Raw genomic sequence first — 23,115 nt, 5'->3', positions numbered from 1 at the left:
TGGGAGGGGGACAAAACAAGTTGGCAAAATATATGCTTGGAACATCGCAGGTCATAGGTCATTTCCAAGGATTCTACTAACCATCACACACAAAATTTGTAGATTGATCAGTTGTATCTAACCTTTCAGGAGCAAACAGTCAGGATGTAAAAATGACTAACAGTTCTGGTCTCCATTAAATTACTGGGTATGCCACATGCCCAAGGGTGATTCAGTTCTGAATATCCACACCATATCAGAAACCAAAAATGATGTTTTGAACAAGTTATTCTCAATTAGACATGCAGTTTTTTCAAGACCTTAAAGTCCTACTAACTTTGTTGTGAAGATTTTTCATCAGTAATCTGATCATGTGAAGTGCTCATTCCAGTTTTCATTTATTTCTCACCTTTTCAGACATTTGTACTGTTGTGCTAACTAACTGAGATGTAATTTCCTTCATTTTAGAAAAAATCCATTCTTTCACAAATTTTGTGATCACATATGAACCCAGGGTTGAGATCAAATTTACATGCACAAATGGTTTAATTTCATTCTATGTATTGATATCACCCCCCCCCCCTTCTCTCATCCCTCATTCAGATTTTTCCATCAGGCTTGTGCATGGCAATGTCCCCAATGAGGGTCTGCTGCTAGTCTATGTCCAAGGCACCTGGGGAACAGTTTGCGGCAGCCAGTGGAGCAGGACCAGTGCCAACACTATGTGCCGACAGCTGGGCTACCCCGACGCTGCCAAGAGCCCGGAGCTCTCCCACCCTGACTGGGCAAGAGGCTATCCCATCATTCTTGACATGGTGGAGTGCATGGAGAATGACGTGCACCTTTCCAGTTGCCAGTTCAACGTGTCCCATGGCCGAGACTGCAAGCATGAGAAGGAGGTGTACATTCACTGCAAGCTTCAAGAACCAACAGGTGTGTATGCAAGACGAGGTCAGAGGTCATACAGAAAATGGAAAGAGATGTAATATAGATTGGATGAAGCTTGTTTCACAGAATATGCATCTGTGCTGCAAGTAGGAATAGTTTCATATTCACAGAATAAAGATGAAAAACTAAAAATATGTACTAGTATGAATTTCTGCATGATGGTAGTACTAGTATCTTTGAAGAACTTCACCCACAATCCTGTGTATGTCTTGTATTTGTTTGTTTTTTGTTGTGTTGTTGCTTTTTTTTGAGTGACATGCCATGCTGTGTGTATACAGATGATCAGTACATCAAAAAGATTGGAGAGACATCATGTTTGAGAAGTACCGGGTACTCGTTAGGTCTTCAAACATTTATGGCTTGCAGACATCTGACGCTGTCCCTCGATCCACCAACCCTCAAGTTTATCTGCATCTAAGGAGAGCTAGAACCAGGGTTGGGGGATGGGAACAAATTCATCTTCAATAACGTCAGACTGAAGAGGTTTTTGCACTTTTGCTTTAAAAAAAAAATGAATGGGAGGTTGGTCAGACTGCCACATTAATGAGAGTGAAAGTGATTGCAGACATCTCCCAGATCCCTGACATGCCCTCTTTTGTAATGTGACCTGTTATGGAGAGTTTTCTTGTTACCTCCACCAAGGGAGGAGCTGGTTATGTTTTCGTTACCGTTGGTTTGTGTGTTCGTGTGTTTGTTTGTCCTTGTGCAAGATAACTCAAAAAGTAGTTAACGGATTTGGATGAAACTTGCAGGAAAGGTTTAGAATGATACAAGTAACAGATGATTAAATTTTGTAGTGATCCGAGAATTTTTGGGGAATTTATGAAGGATTTTTGATATTTTGGCATGTAGGGTCAATGAACTTGGGAGTTCAGGCTGCGCGTATTTGAGGTTTGCATGCACGCACTAAAGTGCTGGGGCGAGGCGCGCCACGCATCTGAGGGTTTATGACGTAACAAAGGCTTCTATATTGGGAAATCGGGCTATTTTTCAGTGGGTGGAAATCACTGATCTGAAGAGCAAGATCATCAGTAGAAAGTAGCTGCTTGGTGGAGGTCTGCGCTCTGAGAATGCTTTTCTACTAAGTGAATAATTTTGCATTGTGTGCCAACTTGAGAAGGACTGGAACTGGAACTTGGACCACATGTAAGGATCGATCAAGTTCAAAAATTACTTCCACTTGAATTGCAAGAAAACAAAAAATTACTTCTCTTGCCTTGAAAATCAATGAATTGCCCACAACTACCTTCAAGTATACCATGATTGTTCCTAGTGTGACGCTTAACTTGGATGTAGAAAAATGAATGTCGTTTTTGTTTCATTTTCTCTCCATCTGGTTCATAATCATCCCTAAAACACCCTTAGATGCAAAACTTTCATATCTCCATTAAGAAGTGTCAATTTAAAAGCTTCCTTCAGGGAGAAGCCAGTGACAGCACAGCAAGCCTCCAGGGGCTGAAGGGTTTCAATATGTATGTGAGCAAAGAAAGTGAATGGACAGATGTAAAAGGGATTAATCAAAAAAGAGGCAAATCCCGTTGATTTGTGCAGGTGTGTATTCAGTTTAAGAAGTTGAAGAGTTGCAGGGACACATAACCTACAGGCATGGACACCCAAATTTTCTCCTTCTGTGAGGAGCGAATCTAGAAGGAGTGAGTGATTACATTGTTTGAACAGCTGTCTCTTCTGCAATCACTGCTTATTGTCCCTGGGTGTCGTTACATGAGGGAACTTTTCACAGTTAAGGTGCTACTGTATTCCCAACAATGGGTGAACTGATTAATGTTGATGGTACTGCAAGCACTACTCCCCCCTCACCCATTAACCCATTGAGAATGAGCAGATTTTGCTACAACACACGTTTCCCATGAACACCTGCCAGAGTATACTCTGGACTAGTACTCAACAGGTTAATTCTTTATGTGCCATGGTGTAAACCCTCTCTGTGATGCATCATTCTGAGACAGCAATGCAGTCGTGCTTTGGAAAAATATTCTGCCTTTCAAATCTATGTAACTTTTTGTAGATTTTTGTCATCCTGGATATGTAATGAGCAAAGTTGTAGAGAAAATACCAAGCTTTGGTTTGATGTAAACGGTATGACAAACCTGTGACTGTTTTGCTTTCAAATGACCAGTAGCTACATTATTGTAGAGGTATGACTTTTGCACACAAAACAGTGAGAGAAATGAGAAGTTACTCGCAAATCCAGCAGGGAACACTGCCTGATAGTTGATCACCACATAAAATGCAAGCTACATGTGACAGGAATGAAATCGAGAGAAATGCTTTCATTGTATAGTGACATTTAGCAAGTTATCAAATGGTTTGGGCAGGTTTGTGCGTTTGAGCAGAATATGCAAAGTTGGCACGCCATCGACTGAGTCAGGCATGTGAACGTGGCACATTTAAGAGTTAAGGATTAAAAGTCGGTCATGTTAAGGATTAAAAGTTGGTCATGCTGTCTGACTTCTATTTTGCCTATTATGAAACATTTTCTTTACAGGACACTCTGCTCCTGGTACATTGTTTTCGTATGTATGAATTGTCTGCATATATATATACAGGGCTATAGACATAAGTGGTGTTTGGTGGCTCCGTGGCCCTTGGCCACTAAAACTTGATGTTGGGCCACCAAATTTCCAGAAAGGTTAGATATGGTGGCATGATTGAGTACTTAAGATTCAAAATGGACTGTTTTGTTTCCATCTATTTTGGGCCACTTACCAAAATACCTCATTTCATTATATTGACAGGATTACATTTTGCAAATCAGTCGGAATAATGCAGTGATTGTTGTTAATGGCTTTGTAGACATATTTAAAAAGTACCTAAAAACATTCACACACTATAGCAGACTGAGTGAATCATACCTTTTCTTCTACATGCACATAAGGGGTTGTATGTAATCCAGGTAGTTAGACACAGGAAAGGAATCAAGGAAGAAATTTGCACTCCCTGCAGTATTCAGCAATGTCCATTGTCATGTAACTTCATTTGGGACCTATATGAGGAGAAATTTATACAGAATTGTGAGATGACTGACATTTCCTGAAGAGTACTCTGTCTTGCCTGTTTGAATATACCCAAGGGTGTGTGGCATTTATCCGGAAATGAACACCATATTCACTATTTCTGCATTTCGTTCATTATCCACAGATATCTCGCAATATGTCTTACATGCTTCTTTTACTTCACCACAGTACAATTTCAGACAACATTGATTGATGGAAATATAGCTTCAAATTTAGCACAGTTATATTCCGGGACATGGCTTTCTGTGAACATGTGATCCAGTGTATAAGTATCAAAAGAGTTTTAATGTCAGTAGATGTTATTTCATAGTCATGTCGATAATATTATGATTACATATTTCAATGTGAACAGTTCAAACTCATGAGCAAATTAAGATGCAATTCAGTAGGATCATGTAAAAAGAGACTTCAAACAATTTCCAGAATTTTTCACCCAGACAATTAGGGGATGATTTCATGCAATGACACTGGTCACAGTGACTCATAGGTTACAGGGGTGACGATCTTGTCATAACCTCATAAATCTTTTGACCTTTACTCAAATGATCATCACATTGACACTTTGTGAACAGGCTAATCAACTATCAAATATCATGTTCCGTCAGTGAAGAGGCAAGCCAGTCATTGTGAAAATCAAGGCATCGCACAAATATGTAGCAAGCATTCCTCTTCAGTAACCAAAGGCATGGCAACAATTCATAAGCGCTGGCCTCCTGTTGCCAAAACACCCAGAGAGACATAGAATCACTCACATGTAAGGCACCCCCTAACCTTTCACCAAGTCTCCCAGAATTGTTTAGATACTGACCCTCCATGTAAAAGAAAAGTAAAGAAAGAGAAATGTGAGAAAACTGGGTTGAGAGCTAGAAATGGATCACTTCTCGTGAATCTGAGAGTCTGCCATTGATATATAAAGCCTTAAAAGTGGACGCTGTTTGTCCCAGGTTTGAATCGTGGGAGAGTCACTATCATACACTGAGTAAAGGACTTTGTAACAAGAGGAGACCTGTTTTGGTGATATATATCTTGTCCAAAGTGGAGCGATGAAATGGACAGCAGTGAGCAGGAGACCTAATTCAAACTGACCAACGGAGGCAGAATAGGCTTAAAGTTGTAGTGTAGTAGAAGTGGTATTAATTCATTCTTATTTGAAATCTTATCACCCAGGGTAATGATATAATTCATCAAGTTACAGGATCATATACACCAGACAGATACAGAGGTGTCAAGAGAAGAAATTCTGTAGGACAGTTGGTTTGACTTGTTAAGTGGAAGTTACAAGTGACTTGAATCCGAAGAAGGTGAATGAGTGTAGTGTGCAGGTGGCATAAATGTGCGGAAGGATCAACGAGAAAATGTTGCAAAATGAGCAATAATTTTCTTTGAGTATACATGATGATGTTTGGACAAATTGGTGAATTAAATTTGATTTCATAGTTATTTGTCACGTAAACTACTGTAGAACTTTCAAAAGACAGCTAGATTTTGCAAACACAGAACTGATCATTTCTATGGCTAATTAATGACTGGAAGTTTCTTTGAGCATCATCAACTATACCCAAAGCCAAAACAATGCTCATTTGGCAACACTTTCTTTTCACCCTTCGGCACATTCAACACAGCATATCAAATATGGTCCTGTTGGATAAAAAAAAATTCATTGAAGCTTTAAGATGATACTGAAGATGACAACCATTATTTTAATATTGCAGAAATATAATTGATCATAGTCAAGTTTCCAAAAGCTAGTGAGAGCTTAAAGATGATATCAAAACATGACAACTGTTATTCTTATCATTACAGATAATATAGTTAATCAAAGTTATGTTTCCTTAATTTTTGTGCTGGGTATATGGCAAAAACATGTATCTACTGATATCTATGGGTTATACTGTTTCTTCATGTGAATTCATCTATCTGTTTGATAATATGCTTGTGTTTACTGCACATAGTGGTGCTTGCTTGTATTGCATTAATGAGACACAGTCTACATAAGAAATCTTGTAAAGGCAGTCAGTCAAGTACTCAACGATTGCATGGATGACATTGTTTTGTTGATTTTGCCCCTTATATTGATTCTAGAGCAAATTGTATATTGTACTTTTAGTTGGATAAAGAATTGTTCAAGCTTTTTTAAAAGGATACCAAACATGATGGTTATTATTCTAGTATTACAGAATATGTGGCAATTTTCAATCCAGACTCTCATCTAATGTTGGCATCTATGAATGAAACAGGACAGTAAAATATTACCCCCACCTCAGTCTAGAAAAAGATTAGGACACAAGAAGACATTGGAAGAGGAAGAGGAAGATATTGGGAGGATTTTATTGGGAAGTAATATGGAGCAATTTGGACTGTATGGCAGTGACTTAGCCTGCGGCATTGGGAACATTGCTTAGACATTTGCGATTAATAGGATAATGTGGCAGAGAGGGAAGACTGGGCGTCATATCGCCATTAGCCCATGGAGAACCAGTGAATCTCTGAGGTATTGAGCATTGGGAATTTACCCTTCCATAAAACCATTTATGGTAAATACACTGAGGGTACAGAGTCAAAGATGGGCATATACTCCAAGGGAAAGCAGTAAGGTGTGAGAGAAACATATCAAATATGTAATGAATAAATGATTAAGTAGTCTAAAACTATTTATCAAAAAAGAGCTTCATGGAACTTACAAGTGATGGTAATAATGTACACAATGAGGTTGCTAAAAAAAACCCAAGATATAGCACAAGTGCTAGTACATTTAGGTGTTGGTCCTTTAACATGTTTACATACTGAACATATAAATATGCATCAAAATGCTTTTATAATGTTATTGATTTGTAGTACCTTGTCTATACAGATTTAATGTGTTTCGGCTTGACATTAGTGGTGGCCCAGGGCTACCAGTAATAGATGTTAGGCCACCACTTTTTGAGAAAAGATATGTTTTAGTGACCCATTTGGGCCAACAAAAGAAAAGGTTAGCATCGAGCCTTGGCTTATATATTACAAAATTTTTCTATCTATCTCTTGTGATTTAAATTGTGAACAGCCTTATTCTTGTAGACTATAGTGCAAGCAGTCAGTGTATGTAAAGGCTCTAGGGCAGACTAATATTTGGAATGAAACACTTTTAGGGTTTACTAATGAATTGCAGAGTGGCTGAGCATTTCTTGTTATATCCCAGCACTGGGGCTGCTTTAAAAAGGAACATGGTGCACTCGCAATCCTGAAAGACATCCAAATAATGGTTTCAGAAATGATAATGACAACCATTCCCTCAGCATTGCTGTGTCGCTTGGAGGAACTTCTCTGGAGAGCAGTCCAGGCTTCTTTCAAGTTGCCGCAATTTTTCTGTGACGTTGCGAATGTGTCTTATCTTGAGGAGCCTAACCATTCTCTTGCTGATGTCCTGTGGTGGTATTTTGGCAGGTTAAGATCTTATCTGTATCCATCAACATGCACATCATTCTTATTTGTTTATTAATAGATTTTGACTTGTTTGAATGATGCAGTCATATTGACTATTTGATTATGGCATGCCGTCATTCCCCAGGTTACAATGTTGTATAGCACTATCTTGTGTTCTAAGATGTAAGGTTACAATATTTTATACTGCTGTCATGGCTGTTAAATTACCAATTGGCGATAACAATCCCAATAACAATTCATGCTTGTTGTGATGTGTGTATCAGTACAATAATGATTCTCTATCACTTTAAAAAAAAAGGAATATCATAATTTTGGACAGTAATTGATTTTACACATTTTGTTAACCTGGGGTACAATGCTAACAACAAAATGACAAAAAGTAAATCAGTAAAATGGTGAATTTTTAGTCGGTATCCCAGGGTACCAAATGCTGCATCATTCACCCATTTACCACGACAGTAACAAAAATAAATACAATGGTACCTAACAACTATATACTGTACAATATTCACATTTGCTGGTACTGTGGTTTTCCATTGTGCCAAATTATGGTAATAAAGGCTAATGACAGATTTGAAAATGTTTTGTGTGTTCAAAGTATCTTCATATTCTGCAGTTATCCTGTTTTTTTCCTTCTGTAAAACAGTTTTCCCCACTATGCCAATAGCAAGCATCATTATCCCATATCCAATATATTTGTGATATGAAAGTAGAACATCAGAGGTGTTTTTTTCCCCTTCACAAATACATCTCCCATCTCCTGTTTCTCATGCAGCATTCCACTTCTATCCTGTACTCCATTACGTTTCCATGGTAACATCTCATATTTCTATTAAAAAAAAGAAAAAAAAAGGTCATTCTATGCAATTCTATGCAGTCAATATTCTGTGTGTCTCTAGCTTGTGAATTCCCCTTCCCACATGACCAGGTGTTCTGGTCCTTTCCCATTATCCAATTTTTATCCCCTACCTCTCCCTCTTGTACAAGAGATGGTCTCTGCAGATAACCCCTTTTATGATAACATACCATCAGGTGAGGGGCAAAAGAGCATTAAGTCCGCATGCAGTGAGAGCAGATCAAACCTTTCTACTCTTCAAACTGATGACATGACTTCTGTGCTTCAGTTTAGTCCGCCTGCCTACTAAAATGTATTATTCATACAGGGTTTATTTTGAAGCATTTCTGACGTCTAGATATAAGGGTCGGGCAGCCTGTGGTGGTGTAGTATTGCACCCTGACATTTTGAGGCGAATACACACCCCAAAGAGAACCTGTTTTCCTGTAGACAAAAACATAGGTACCACAAAATAAAAGCTCCAGCAAATAAAATTTTGACCAACAATTTTGAAGAAAACACATTAGTACACTGAATATCAATGGGGTCAATTAGCATGATGTCCCCTGGCTATCCTGAAATAGCTTCCTCGCTCGTTTAACTATGACTCGGCTGACATAGCACCCTTGTGCTCTGCTTTCAGTTTGGTGCTGAAAATGTCAAAACTTCATTTTTCTAAAAAAAAAAAGATTTATGCTTTAAGTGTCCCAATGGAATTACCAAGCTAGCCATTTGAGATGATACGATTATACTGTTGTTGTAAAGGTTGTGACTTCCTTCACATGTGTCTGATTTTTCTCAGCTTTCCATTCATCATCTTCATTGCTGACATCAGCACTTTTGAGTCAAATTAAATTCTAATTTTTTTTTTAATTTTTAATGTGTGTGAGTTCTCCTCTCATCAAAAGTACAAGTCAGACAGTGATGGGTTCTGGTCACGACCATGGGGTATATAGTCATAGAGGAGACACGTTTGGTGCTCCATGAATACGACTCCCTTTTATCATCATGTATTAAGAGGCAGGAGTAGTTTTACATCCGGCCTCGGCAGCGGGGAGGAAAGTTCAGCTCTTTGAACTGCTTGAGGACCGAGTGATAGTTCAATATCTGGAAGGCAGACAAACTAAATAGAGCTGTTTATTCCATGGAAATGACCCTGAGTGAATGATAGGCCGGCGCTCAATCAATCCAATTCTTGAGGTGAATATATTGCCATCTCTTTGACGCATTCCTGTGTGAGGCTAGACTTTGATGAATAACCCCCAGGAGACTTGTTCACAGTTATATATCTTGCAGCTGATTAAAAACTGCCACCCAGTCGTAATTCAAGCAATTCAAACCAATTCCACGTCAGTCGTGCAAGTGTTGAAATGTCTGTATGCCATGGGAGCTAGCTTTCACTGATTGAATTCGCATGGCTTTTCTAAAATGTTGAGGGCCAGGAAACTAATTGCACGAGTGTGCAAGTGAATCATGTCAGCCAAATCAATTTCAGACTCGCATATTTTGTTTTGAAATGTGTTATGTAGCACCCCACTGCATGTGCACACCCAAATTTAAAGTGGAAGTTCTATGAACTGTGTGCATTACCCATATATAGTTGTGACCAAAATATATGAACTCTGCATTTGGAGGGAATACAGTGTCTTTTGTTAGTTGATTAGTAACATGGAAACATATGAGTTATGGTCAAGCTAGGGCAAGGTATATTTCAGTATCTTTTGTAAATCATATTAGTATCTGAACAATGATTGACAGATGATGTCACTGGCAGTATTTTTGTTTGGAAGGGTTTTTTGTGGCCTTATCCATGTCATCTGAAGAAAAGTTGTTGAAAAATTATTGGAGAATATGTGGCACATATTTAGATATCCATTTTACCACGTAAGAGATGTCGAGGGTATCATGAATTAACACACACAAGTTAACATGTATTTGCATTATATATTCCATTTAACTACCATTTCTGTTCTACTATTTTGACAGACATGGTGAATGAAATCATTGTAGTGCATCCACCATTTGATTTGTGCAAACTCAGAGTGCTTCATTTGGTGAATGCGGACTCAATTCTTTTGTTTCTGTGCCGACAGATCCTCCACTCTACTCTCTGCGATTGCAAGGCGGCCGCACACCAAGCGAGGGCAGGCTGGAGATATTCTACCATGGCATATGGGGAACAGTATGCGACGATTACTTCTCAGCAGCCAGCGCCTACGTTGCCTGCCGGGAGCTGGGCTACCACCAGGCCCATTTGCAGTCCAAGACCTTGCCCACATTCACCTTCAGCGCCGGCCACAGCCCCATGATCCTGGATGACGTCCGTTGTCATGGCAACGAGTCCAGGCTGTGGGACTGCGACCACCTCTCACCCTGGATGCATAACTGTGATGAAAAGACAGAGGTTGTTGGCATCCGATGCATTGCCGAGCTTTCTGTTCCTAAAGGTGAGGATCAGGCAGGCAACTGAATGAGCGATGATATATAAGGGGGAAGGAAAGTGTCTTTTTTGTGTTTCCTGATTTTCTTGAAATGATAATCTGTTAGAAGTGCATGACCTTTAACCCATAAAATCCTGGGATAATTTCCGTTTCATAAATTCTTTTGTCAAATTCTGTCTATCAAATTGGCAATTCTGTATTTTTATGGCATCTCCTACATATTGAAAAAAAGATAAGACAGAACTGATCAAGTTCATAAAGTCTGCACAAAATCAGCTAAAAAACGGAAAAGAAAAATCCTTTTTAAGATAGAAACATTCTCTTCTATTTCAAAAATGTTTTGCCAACTTATCATGCAGTTGTAGATCAAGGCTTCATGATGAAAATTGGGCTATGATGAAAGTTCTTATGACTTTCAACAGTTGGATGATAAGAGAATCTAATTTTTAAAAATGCAACACCAAACCACAAAAATATGGATTTGGGGATTTAATGGCTTAAAATGATTGATCATGACATCTTTTGTTCAGTTTTCTTCTGTAATTTGTCTGTAGTTATATAGCCAGTACTTCATTTTTGATGTCAAATATCTTGAATACATCCCAATTTGAACCTGTTACACTATCATGTATTTTCAAATGTGGAAGATGTATTCAGGTGAGCTGAAGTCTGTCATACATATATATCTAAAAATATAATTTTTTTTCCTCATTATCAGAGAAGAATGAAATATTGTGTCCATTAGGATCAGGATATAGATTTGGCTTTTTTAATACCTCTAGTAGACTGTGTGATTAAGGTGAGAACATACTCTTCAATTTTACAGATGATTTTGAGATAGTCTAATAGTGATACTGCTAACTTTTTGGTAATTTTACTTACTCCTAATGTTATGTAGCAAGAGTAATGCTGAGCAAAGGGAATCGGGTGGAGATATTATACGGCGGTGTGTGGTGGAACGTTTGTGCTGATTCTGACTGGGATAGGCAGGATGCCACTGTTGTCTGCAAACGACATGGCTTCTTGTACGGGTTGCCAGGGCAACCAACGGGATGTCTGGGGGGCGTTGAAACCTGCCACGCCAAATTTGGACAGTTCCGCTGCAAGGGAACAGAAAACTTGCTTGAAGAGTGTGATTATACCATGGAGGACACAAGAAATAAGTGGTCCTGTGGACATCGCTATGCTGTGGCAAGGTGCTTGAATTTCACGCTAGCCAACCACCAAAGCAATCTTACGGACCTCCACGTATTCAATTCCACCCTGGTAGCACATGTCAAGAAGGAGAAATACTTGGGTAAACGAAATTTGCTTTTATGTATAACTCCCAGGACATCTCCAAAGTAATGCATCTCCCTACTTCCTTGTGAAAAATAACTTAAATTTCCTTTGCCTGCAGCCATCAACAAACAAGTCTTTAAACAATAACTAGAAAAATGTGTAGCATGGTAAGACAATTAGATTTTCTTGTTTTTCACCATCTCATCAGCATGAAAGTCATGAAAGGTGGGGGGGGGGGGATTTTCTGCCCCTTTCAAGATGAGAGAAGAGCACCAATCTTCTTTTTAACCCACTGAGGACGAGATTTTTTCTGTAACATGCACTTCTCACAGACACCTGCGCAAGTACAAATTTGTATGCTCATTACTAATCTTTTACAGGTTTGAACATCTTCCACAGGGGTGTACTTTTAACCAATGTTTGTATTTTTTCAAGTTGATACCCAGATTATAGCAATAACAACAAGCATAGCATAGTAAGCATCTTACCATTCCTCGCTGAAACATCAGAAATGTACGTTTATTGATGATTACAGTTTGTATGAATGGATTATTATTTTTTTTTATTACTTTACTATTTTGACATCCCCTGACCCACACTGAGCACTCACCCTTCCCAAGTGATCTGATCACCTCACCTATTACGATGGATTCAATTTTGCCTCGGCTCAGCACCACCGTAACCACATTCCCTGTGTAAAATTGCGTGCTTCGCTTTTGTATGAACTTCTGTGTGCCTACCTGTGGCATTATATGTTACTGTTAACAGTATAACAGAAATGAAATGAAAATAATTGTTGTTTGTACAAGTTTGCGATATATGGAGCACGTTTTTCAAAACATACATGTTTGACTATTTCTCATGTGGACTTTGACAGAGGGAGATGTGAAGTTGGCTAATTCGGTGGAAGACCACGAAGGCAGAGTGGAGATTTTCCACAACAACAAATGGTATACGGTCTGTGACGATGGCTGGGACATCAACGATGCCAGGGTAGGTTTACTCCTCCTAGTGAGGAATCTTTTCATTCTCTTTCCAGAAATCCACTCCGTAATAGTCTGATTTCTTCTTCTCCTTCTTCCTAGTCCTGCCCTTTTTTTATCATTATTTTCTTCTTCAAATTCATGAAATTCTTCTGTCGAGATGCTTTCATTGCAACTGATTGACAAATTGCCCTGCATCGACGTAAATAAGCACTGCATTGATCAGTGTTTTAGTAGTAGCCATGATAAAAAATCATGGGCGTACATTCTCAAGCAGGGCAATTTGTCAATCAGTTGCAATGAAAGCATCTCGACAGAAGAATTTCATGAATTTGAATAATTACGCAGTACCCGCTGCATGCTATAAGGATTAGAACCAACACTTGCTGTCGGGCGAAAGCTTGGTGGTCTAGTGGAGATGACGCCTGTCTGGTGATCAGGAGGTCGTGGGTTTGAATCCCACTCGAGTATGTACGCCCATGATTTTTTATCATGGCTACTACTAAAACACTGATCAATTCAGTGCTTATTTATTTTCTTCTTGTTCTTGTTCTTCTTTGTCTTCTTCAACCTCCTCATCCTCCTCTTCTCTTCTTCTTCATTTCCTTCTGTTGAGTCTCTTTTCTTCAGGTCTGATGATGAAGATGACTGAAGATGGGACTGAAGATGTCTTGAGTGTGTATGTGTGTGTTTTTGTGTGAATGTAATACTGTGGAAGTGGCTATTTTTGCCCGAGTAATTTTTCACACCCAGCTGGGTAAGATAAATTTCGCATGTTCTTAATTCTACGGAATCTGGGGGGTGTTTCATCAATTTAGTCAGCGCTGACAAGTTGCGAGTCTCTGACAATTTCAGCAAAGTCTGTGGATTTGATTGGCTGTGAAGCTCTGGTCACTGACTGTTACTGTGGTGATTGTCAGAGACTGACAACTTGTCAGGGCTGACAACTTTCATGAAATGGTCCCCTGGACAAAAATTGATAAAACATATGTCATGCAAAAATATTTGCATGCTTTTATTTTTGCACTAGCTTTTGGTTGTCCACACAGTGAAAAATGTCCACTAGTGGCTGCCTGGTGGCTTGCCATAGCCACGGTAATGTCACTCTGCATCTTTTCTTTTCTGTCCATGGCGTTTACAGTACTGTGTGTGACAGATTGTTACTCCTCTCTCTGTTGGTATTGCCTATTGGAACAGAGCTATCATGCTAATGGGCAGACATTTATTTGTGCCATTCTTTCCATCTAGGTTGTGTGTCGTCAGCTCGGCTTCCAGGACGTCCTCAAGACGTGGTCACAGGGCACCCCGTTCGGTCCCGGCATCGCCGACATCCTCCTGGACAATGTGGACTGCAAGGGTGATGAGTCCAACCTGCTTGAGTGCGACCACAGCGAGCTGGGTGTCCATGACTGCACTCACATGGAGGATGCTGGGGTGATCTGCAAGGCAGAGGGTGTCTCTGCCAACCAATCATCGGGTCCAGGAAACCGTGAGTTCCGTCCCCCTCACCTTTCAGGTTTCGATGTCGTTATTATTAGTTTTGGGAGGAGAATTCTGTTATTCCTTAGTGTATCACAAGGGCGGGTGGCAAGGGCATCCAACAGCTGCGAGGGTTCTTCTACTGGTAGCACTCTGCATCAGATTGACTGTCAAATTTTATGATTCTGGTGGGTTTTCTGGGAGAAGCAGAAATATTTTTGCAGGATTGCCCATTGTGCCAGGTTACTGCTCATTGCATCTCTCTAATACAAGCAGATTATTTTCTTTTCTCTTCATTCAGTTAGTGTTGCATCATGGCTCAAACCAGAAATTTACATGTGTATATTTATTGCGGAATATGCCAATACTTGGGGTATAGATGTGAGATATCATTTTCGTTTTGGTTGGTGCAAGGATGAAAAATATAAATTGGGAAAGATAGAGGAGAGAATACTGTAAAACAAGGAATGTTCGCATGCATTTTAATTTCGCGAATTTCACGAGCGCCAAGATATGCAAGATTAAAGGGATCGTACAGTTTTGGTTGAGACCTAAGTTCAGGTTTCTAACATTTTTTTGGTGAGATAATGAGAAACCTCTTATGAAATATGAAAGAGCATGTAATTCCATGAGGAATTCAATGTTTATTTGATGAAAATTTGTATTGAAATGGCTGAGATATCCAAAAAAGAGCGATTCTAATAAAGTGTGGGACCCACACTTTATTACGATTGCTTTGTTTTACTTTGTTTTTGGATGTTTCAGTCATTCCAAACCCAATTTTCATCAAATAAACTTTGAATTCCACTTAAAATGGTATGCTCTGTACTATATCATAAGCGTTTTCTTGGTATCTCGGCAAAAAGTTAAAGCCCAATTCTCATCTCCACCAATACTGTACCATCCCTTTAAAATGCATGCGGAAGTTCTTGTCTGTACTGTATGCATTGAATGCCGGTGGCAGTTTGCGAAAATTTCAAGCCGCAAGAAGGCCGTCGGCTTCAATTCGCGAAAAATTCATGCAGCGAATATATCATGTTTTACAGTATCTTCTTTGAGAGTACATGTACACTATTGTAGGTGGCAGAGTTCTTGTTTTGTATAATCTATGGCCTAATATTTTCTTGCAATGTCAACATATTAGGCCAAAAAAAAAAAAATTGTTGCATTGGCGTAACATGAGATTTTCAAATAGGGTCGGTCGGGCGGATTTTTTTTTTTTTGCTACCTGCATTTTACGTGTAAAACTCGTGCTCAGCTCGGTAAACAGTTACAACTGCTGCACCGAATGTGCTGTGTTCATCTATTCTACAAATCATTTATGAGGCCGATATTACTGGAATTATACCCCTTCACAGAATTTAAAGATGTTGAAATCCCTATCCTGAATGTTTTCACTTCATATTTTACTATTTTGACTTAGATAAGATAGATGCAAATTGACCCATATGTACGATCTTTTCATCGCACACGGCGATCTCTATTACAGTCCCACATATACAGATTCGTGTAAGTTCTCCACACAAGAAACCTACGGCAAAACTGTGCACAATACATCGCAGTCTGAATGCTACGTATACACTGAATAAATCTTGTTAGAGTACGTGTCCGTGTTGGAAACAGATGACGTACTGATCAAGGAAGGCTTATGCGAGGCGCTAGATCTCTCCCTCGTACATCCGATATTCCCAGAGCCGTTTCCACTTCCGGGTTTGTGCGATCGCGATCGCAATCAACAAGATATTTGATATCGATAGCAAAAAAATAATAAAAAAACATGGGGTTGGCGGAATTTTTAGGGTCGGGCGGGTTACGCCAATGCAACAATTTTTTTTTTTTTGGGCCTTATCCCAGTTTCTCATCCTGGTACAACTAACACTTAACTGTACTCTGATTGCTGATTGGCAAACAGCCAAAGTACATTCATTCAATTGGCACAGATATCTGGAAAGTAACTGTCAGTGAGTGAAGAATTCTTGGCCCCCCTATTAAATCCCTATTGAATCACCATGACACTCGTATTAGAATGAGGCACATTAATACACCTAAGTGGGCTCGCTGAATTTACAACTAGTTCAAGTTTGGAGTGATTACTGAATGCTTATAAATTAAAGCAAGATAAGTAAAGCTATTGTAAGTGCCTGGCACATAAAGGGTGAAGATCGGTTTGATGACATTTAATTCTTGATATATGTATGTATATGGGAGCAACTGTGTTAATATGTAATTTCTCAGCTGTGATCTGAGTTATGACTGCAGATTGAAACAATCTATCTTTTTTTTTTTTGGTGTGTGTGTATGATAATACACACACACCAAAAAAAAAAAAAAAATAAGTAGAAATAAATCAAGGTTCTATATTGATGGCAATGTGATGCTCTTAGACCTCACAAAAAAAAAATGCCAAAATGTTTCTTGCCTCCCCATCCTCAGAGCTACCACCTGGGGCAATAATTGCAATATCCTTGATATCAGCATTCTCCTTCATCATCATTGGGGGCGCCCTGCTCCACTATGCCTGCAAGTCATGTGACAGGCGCTTTGAGGAGACAGCCTCATCCCCGCCGCGCTCCACACCGATGGTGGTCATGATGGTCCATTCATCGCGGGCCAGGCCCACCAGCGGGGGCTTCTCACAAAGCCGGCGCTACGACGCCCTCCCGTTCACCATCTGCTCCAGGACTTCCATAGCCAGCAGCACCACCAGCCCCGTCTCTAGCCCCGTCTCCCAGGACGGGACCATCTGTGAGGAGCTGGAGGCCCTCAGCGGGGGCGGGGGACCACCCTCCTACGAAATCGTGCTGCGACACCCAGATGCCTTTGCCCAAATGCTACAGAGTGAACATTTAGCACCGCCACCATCGTATAACAGCGTCTCGCAGCAATGACGTAAGGTACTCATCTGGTCAGTCATTATCATCTTCCTCGCCTTGGTTACACTCCCATGGATTCCTCTTCTTGGTGCTTGAGCACCAATCAGTTTTTCTAACAATATTCCTGCTTGTTTGTTTCGTTTCTTTTTTCTTTTTTTTTTAATATGAAGTATTTGGTGATACATGTTGTCCTCTCTTATTTTCCTTTCTGTTTTATTTCATTAGCATTGCTTTTTAGAGAGTAAACTGTCTATAAGGAGGTTGCTTTTAAGAGTTCTGTGACTGACATCATATTTTCATTGGTAGATGTAGGGCTTTGGGCAAAATTCCTCTTTTGTCCGTAGGAGCTACTGCCTATTTTGACAGTTTTCTAGTTGTACATCGAGATGAATACTTTTCTATCTTCACATCTTCCTCTCCACTTTCTTATGAAGCGATTCGTTGGTTGTCAATTATGTTGGATTCTTTTTTTTTTTGACTGACCAGATGGGTACAAATGCTGAAAAAAAAAAGTTTCATATCGACAAAAGTTTTATAAATTATCTTGTGGACTTACCGCACCTCACAATAATTGTGTATATAAATGAGCGATTTTTTGTCATGCAACGTCTTGGACGATGTATATAACCTTTTTTTGTAATCCACTCAGTGCTGGAGTTAGAGCAAACTCTGGTACATACATGTACACATCTTTGTGTCATGTACTATTTCTGTTTTTCTTTCAACAGTCATTTAATGAATATGAATGTATACATTGTGACAGAGTATTTTCATGTTTAAAGTGCAGCAACATTAGAAGGTACTAAAAATATTGGTTTCCTGTACTTTGAAGCATATCAAATGAAGTACTTGTGTGATTGTGATGAGTTGTAAATTTGCCACTATTTGTTCATGGTTATAATAATAAATAATTATAAAAATCAAATTTGGCTTGATATCCCTCACAGTTATATACAGGTAAACTATTTGGACAATGAACTGAGATACCACTGTCTGTGGTACTCATCAGTGATGTATCATCAGCAACACTCAAGTGTATATACTGATAACTTAGATGCAAATTTTGACTTCTAGGTTGCCTCTTTGTTCTACTTAAATGAGAGCTCCCCCCGTTTTTTTTTTTTTTTTCACTCGCTTGCCGTCACTCTCTCCTAATCCCCTTCCCACAAAATCCTCCCCTCCATTGCATGCACTAAGTTGATGCCACAGTCAGTACTCATCAGTAAACTTTGTTATAATTCTATTGTGAATGAGTGTTTACAGGAAATGTAGGGTGCAGGCTCTAAAGGCTGAAAAAGAAAGAGAGTAAAATATGGTTAGTAGAAGTAGTGTCAGATATTCCAGATTGCTTTTTTAAGCAGCAAGCAAACCAGTCCTTTCATTCACAATGGCGGGAAAAGGAAAAGAAAAGGAAGAAGTTGATACTGGATTTATGTGAACTAATCCAGAAAGTTTGCCTTGACAAGATATTCTTATTAATACTGGTAGCTAGTTGGATGCTAAAAACATCATTGAGTTCACCTTTCCATCTGGACAACTGTTAGTAATACTCTGCAATAACTAGATACACAATTGTATGATTTAAACAAAACATTAAAAGATGTGAAATATATTCAAAGCTAGCAAAGATTTTATTGATTTGAATATTGATGGTGCTGCAACAGAGATATTGGCAAGACATTTAGTGAGAATATGTTTCCATCATGTCCAGTTTCATTTGGCACTAGTTAGATCCAGTTGGACATAGTGATTTTGTAGATCCACTGGTCAGATTAGGCGTTCGGTTGTATGTTTGTTTGTTTGTTTTTTGATCATTGGTGTTGTAACTTAATTCTCTTTGTTGAAACAACGACCAAGTGAGGAAACTCTCTGTTTGTGAAGAAGAGATTTACTGGTAGGTAAAGCCTGCTGCCAAATTGATGATAGGAGGAGTAGGATATTACCGTTGCTGAGACAGTGATGCCTTGGCTGCGGTCATATTGATGTAAAGTGTTTGCTGGTGTATGTCCTCATCTTGCCAGTCTCTATCTTGATTGGCATTGTTTGGATGTATTAGAGCAAAATCCTCTTTACAGATTGGTCCTGATGGTACTTTTATTATGTATTTTCTACCAAATGATGAAATAATAGTTGTGAAATGTATACTTTGTAATTTGTTATGGTTTTGTAGACAAATTAAAGTAAATGTCAGTTGATCTGGAACTGAAAACTGAACTGAAAGAAGTACATAATTCATATTCAAATCATGTTTGAAGAAATGAAAATATGAAAAAAGGAATGGAAGAAGTGGGTATCACAAGAAAGGTTGGTCCACGTAATGCACTCTCTGGTAGCTCATGATGAATGTTAGAAATTTAAGAAAAAGCCCAAATGAAGATACCCTGGCATCATGTCATTTTGTGATCACAGTGCAGATATACACAGATTGTACAGCTGTACACAATAGATTGGTGCACAGCCTTTAAAAGGATGTTTGTACCTCCTGTTTGATGTTAGAAAACATATCCTAGGGGAGTGCTGTGGTGCATTGGGTGGGGATCGGGGTACTGGGTTCAAACCGTGTATGACCCTCCACATCTTTGCACACACACACACACACACACATACACACACACACACAGTGTTTTGTGGATTTTGTTTTTCTCCATTTAATACATTGTTTTGTATGTGGGTTTGTTTGTTTGTTTAGCTGATCATTTATTTCCTACTGCCACAGCAACCGTTGACAATAATTGCAATCTTTGTGTATATGGAGACTGGTTATAAGCTTGCAATATCTACCTTTTCCCACAGTACAGTTGGTAATTCAACATTTGGCTGCTAGTTCCCAGTGGCACATCTTACTTCTGTGTATTAGTCAGGTTTGATTAGCCTGCTGTATATAGCAATGAATCAATTATTCTTTTCATTTTCAGACTGACACTGAAATTCTTCTGAGTGGGAGAAATTTAAACAAAAAAAAAAGTTACTGAACTTCAAAAATTACTTGGTGCTATGTGAATAAATTTTGTATGTCTGTCTGAAAGATTACTGTTGTTGGTAAGTGAGCAGATGTATGCAGAATGTATCAAGCATTTTGCTTTTTGTGGATCACATGTATTGACCCAAATATCTTTGGCTTTGGCACAGTTTGAAAACCTACAGCTCTTTTGTACAGCATTTGAAGAAATTTCTGTTCCCTTGTTGTTTGCCTGTATCCTCAGTTACAGGTTCATCTCAATCAATGTATTTTGGCAGCTGTATATTATTTGTCATTATCGTTTTAAGAAGGCATCTTAAGAATGAAATATTCAAGCAGTGAGGAGATTTCTGTGTATATGCTGTTTTCATCACTTGTGACAATTAACAGAGTACACTGTTCACACCATAGAATGCAGTTATCAGAACAAGTTGAACTTTTAACTATTGTTCATATTTTGTGTATTTAACAGCAATTAACATCAATTCTACATTTTTTTTTCTTCAAATTTTTACAATGGTTGTTTCTATCCCGAACTCACATTTTAGAACTATTTTAAAGCACTAATGCTGGGTTTTTGTTTCATCTGCAAATGGTAAATTATGCCTTTAATAACATTACCCATCAATGCAATATACTGTGTTTACCAATCATTTTAGCCTGTCATGAAAAAGTTGTGTATGGCATGCAGATGTAGAATGGATGCATGTGGGCTCAGCAAGAATATTTAAAGTTGGCTTTTTTTTATCAGATATTCATATATGTGTTTTGTATATATGGATTCACAACAAGGAAGCAGTATATATCTGCTAACATACACTATGGTGGCACTTCTCCTAGAATTTCCACCAATTTTCACCTCTGTGAAATTTGTTCAGAACACTGCACAAGTTCAAATTAATGAGCTTCATGCTCCTGAAATGAAGATTGTATTTTTTTTTTTCATTTCTTCCTTTTATTTTCCCTTTCTCTTCTTCTGGTGCTTTCCAACCACTTTGAGAGAGGAAGTGTTTTTCTTAACAATTGTTTAGTTGCCTGTCAAAAGTCTTGTAAATTTGTTTGTGTCTGAGAAGTTTGTGAACAAAGCACATTTTTTATTGGACACTCAAATAAAAACACACATGGACAGAAAGACATACACATCAACAAACAAGCTAAATTGTGATCATTAAATAATTTCTATGCGTGAAAATAAGATTTGGGCATGAATAAAAATGAAATAATCCATTTTCATGAAATAAAAAATTGACTCAAAAGTCGGTAGATTTAAAAGCATTGTTCTAAATATAGGGTAAAATAGTGCCCTTGTGGTTTTCCTTTTTAACATTTTACTGAAGAAATGAAAATAACTTCAAATTGACACCATAATGTAGAGGAGATCGAGCTCTACAACTCGACACCAATAACTGTATACCCCCCCCCAAAAAAAAACAAAACAAAACAAAACAAAACAAAACAAAAAAAAAAAAAAAAAAAATGTGATAAACCCTTTCTGATTCTCAGCCAATAAACAAACTTCTGTGTTATTAAGTTAATGTTTATAACAGAAAAGAAATAACCTGAAAGCTTGATTTGAGACTGGTTATCACTAATGTTGCTGGTATTTTAGCATTCGTGTTTTTATTTTGAGGTTTGTGTTTTGGTTGGACCGATTGTTGATTTGTTTTGGGTTTTTTTTTTTTCCATGTTATCTCAAGAAATGAGATTGTTACCTGTATGTGAGATTTTTAGGTAAGTTTCTATATTCCTATCTTATTGGAGAACACTGACACCATGTGGAAAGAAGAGCAATATATGGATTACCCCTTTTGTATATTACAGAGAGAGATGATTTTCCACTACTGTATTTAGTTGGTCTTTTACAGTGCATTTACAACAAGCTACCAGTAAATAACATGGTAAAGTCTGCAGTCCCTGCAATCTAGTTAATGGGGTTTCCCTGTACTGCACATTTTGTTTTCTGCTTAATCTGAAATGTATTGAGACAGATGTCACTCTAGCAATTCATATTGTAGATGATTAATTGATTTTTAATTCAGGGTATCTTGTGGAATATAGAAGCAATTGTTGAAGACTCTGACAAGGCTTTCTCATATAAAGTGTCAAAGGCAACTGGGACAGTCTAATTGATAATGTGACAGTAATTTTGGATTCCTTTGGCTAAGATTCAGATTCATTTGTAGCTGCTTATACAAATGTTTTAACTGTGATTTAAATGTAGTACCTCACAACATGTCAGAAAGTTCACTTCTGGGTTCAATGTTGGGATTATGTCAATCACAGATTGCCCAGTGGCTGGGAGGACAGAAGTTTTAGAGGGAAGATGAACAAACATCAGTCTACCACAACCACCTCTAGTGCAATATGAAAGCAATGTATCCAGTGTTGTGATGTCATAATGAATGCCATGAATGTTGCTATTGCAAGGGACACTTCTCACACTTCCCCACTCAATAGAAAATCAGTGCCAGAACAATTGAAAATAGGAATTTCTCCTAGAAATGGGTTCATCAGTAAATGGTTCCATAGCAACCAGTTCCTTAAAACTCAAGTCAGACATCCAGAGAATTTTCCACTGCGATGACTAGGCTGTGGTCAAAAGCATAGATGTTTGGTTGTGCAATAAATTATAATATGAATTTGTGCAAGTATGATTTTGTGTGAATTTGAAAGACTGCAGTATCATTTTCTTGCCCTTCTCACCAGTGACCTCTCATGAAGGTCTGTTGGAATGCTGGGGAGAAGCAAATATTTTGGCTCCTCCCGGCTCTTTTTGTCGCACAAGTCAGAATTGCAACAGAGCATTAGTAGATTCAGCACTGCAGTAGATATACCTTGCAATTATTTTGTGATGTACGTACATACACTCTGATATGTTT

At 38.5% G+C, this 23,115-nt stretch overlaps 1 protein-coding gene across 1 annotated transcript in view; it reads left to right on the top strand.

Moving 5' to 3' along the window:
* The window catches only part of LOC140233174 (scavenger receptor cysteine-rich domain-containing group B protein-like), a 37,920-nt gene extending 20,467 nt beyond the window's left edge, over positions 1-17,453 (top strand). The window contains exons 2-7 of the mRNA XM_072313291.1: positions 583-912; positions 10,314-10,667; positions 11,560-11,958; positions 12,820-12,935; positions 14,174-14,414; positions 16,838-17,453. Of these exons, the coding sequence (XP_072169392.1) occupies positions 583-912; positions 10,314-10,667; positions 11,560-11,958; positions 12,820-12,935; positions 14,174-14,414; positions 16,838-17,292 (1,895 nt within the window). The 3' untranslated portion in view covers positions 17,293-17,453. The remainder of the gene's footprint in view (positions 1-582; positions 913-10,313; positions 10,668-11,559; positions 11,959-12,819; positions 12,936-14,173; positions 14,415-16,837) is intronic.
* Positions 17,454-23,115: the final 5,662 nt, after the last annotated feature.

This window comes from Diadema setosum, chromosome 9, assembly GCF_964275005.1.
Source record: "Diadema setosum chromosome 9, eeDiaSeto1, whole genome shotgun sequence".
NCBI lineage: Eukaryota > Metazoa > Echinodermata > Echinoidea > Diadematoida > Diadematidae > Diadema > Diadema setosum.
The sequence above is the reverse complement of the archived record's forward strand: the minus strand, read 5'-3'. Positions and strand labels throughout refer to the sequence as shown.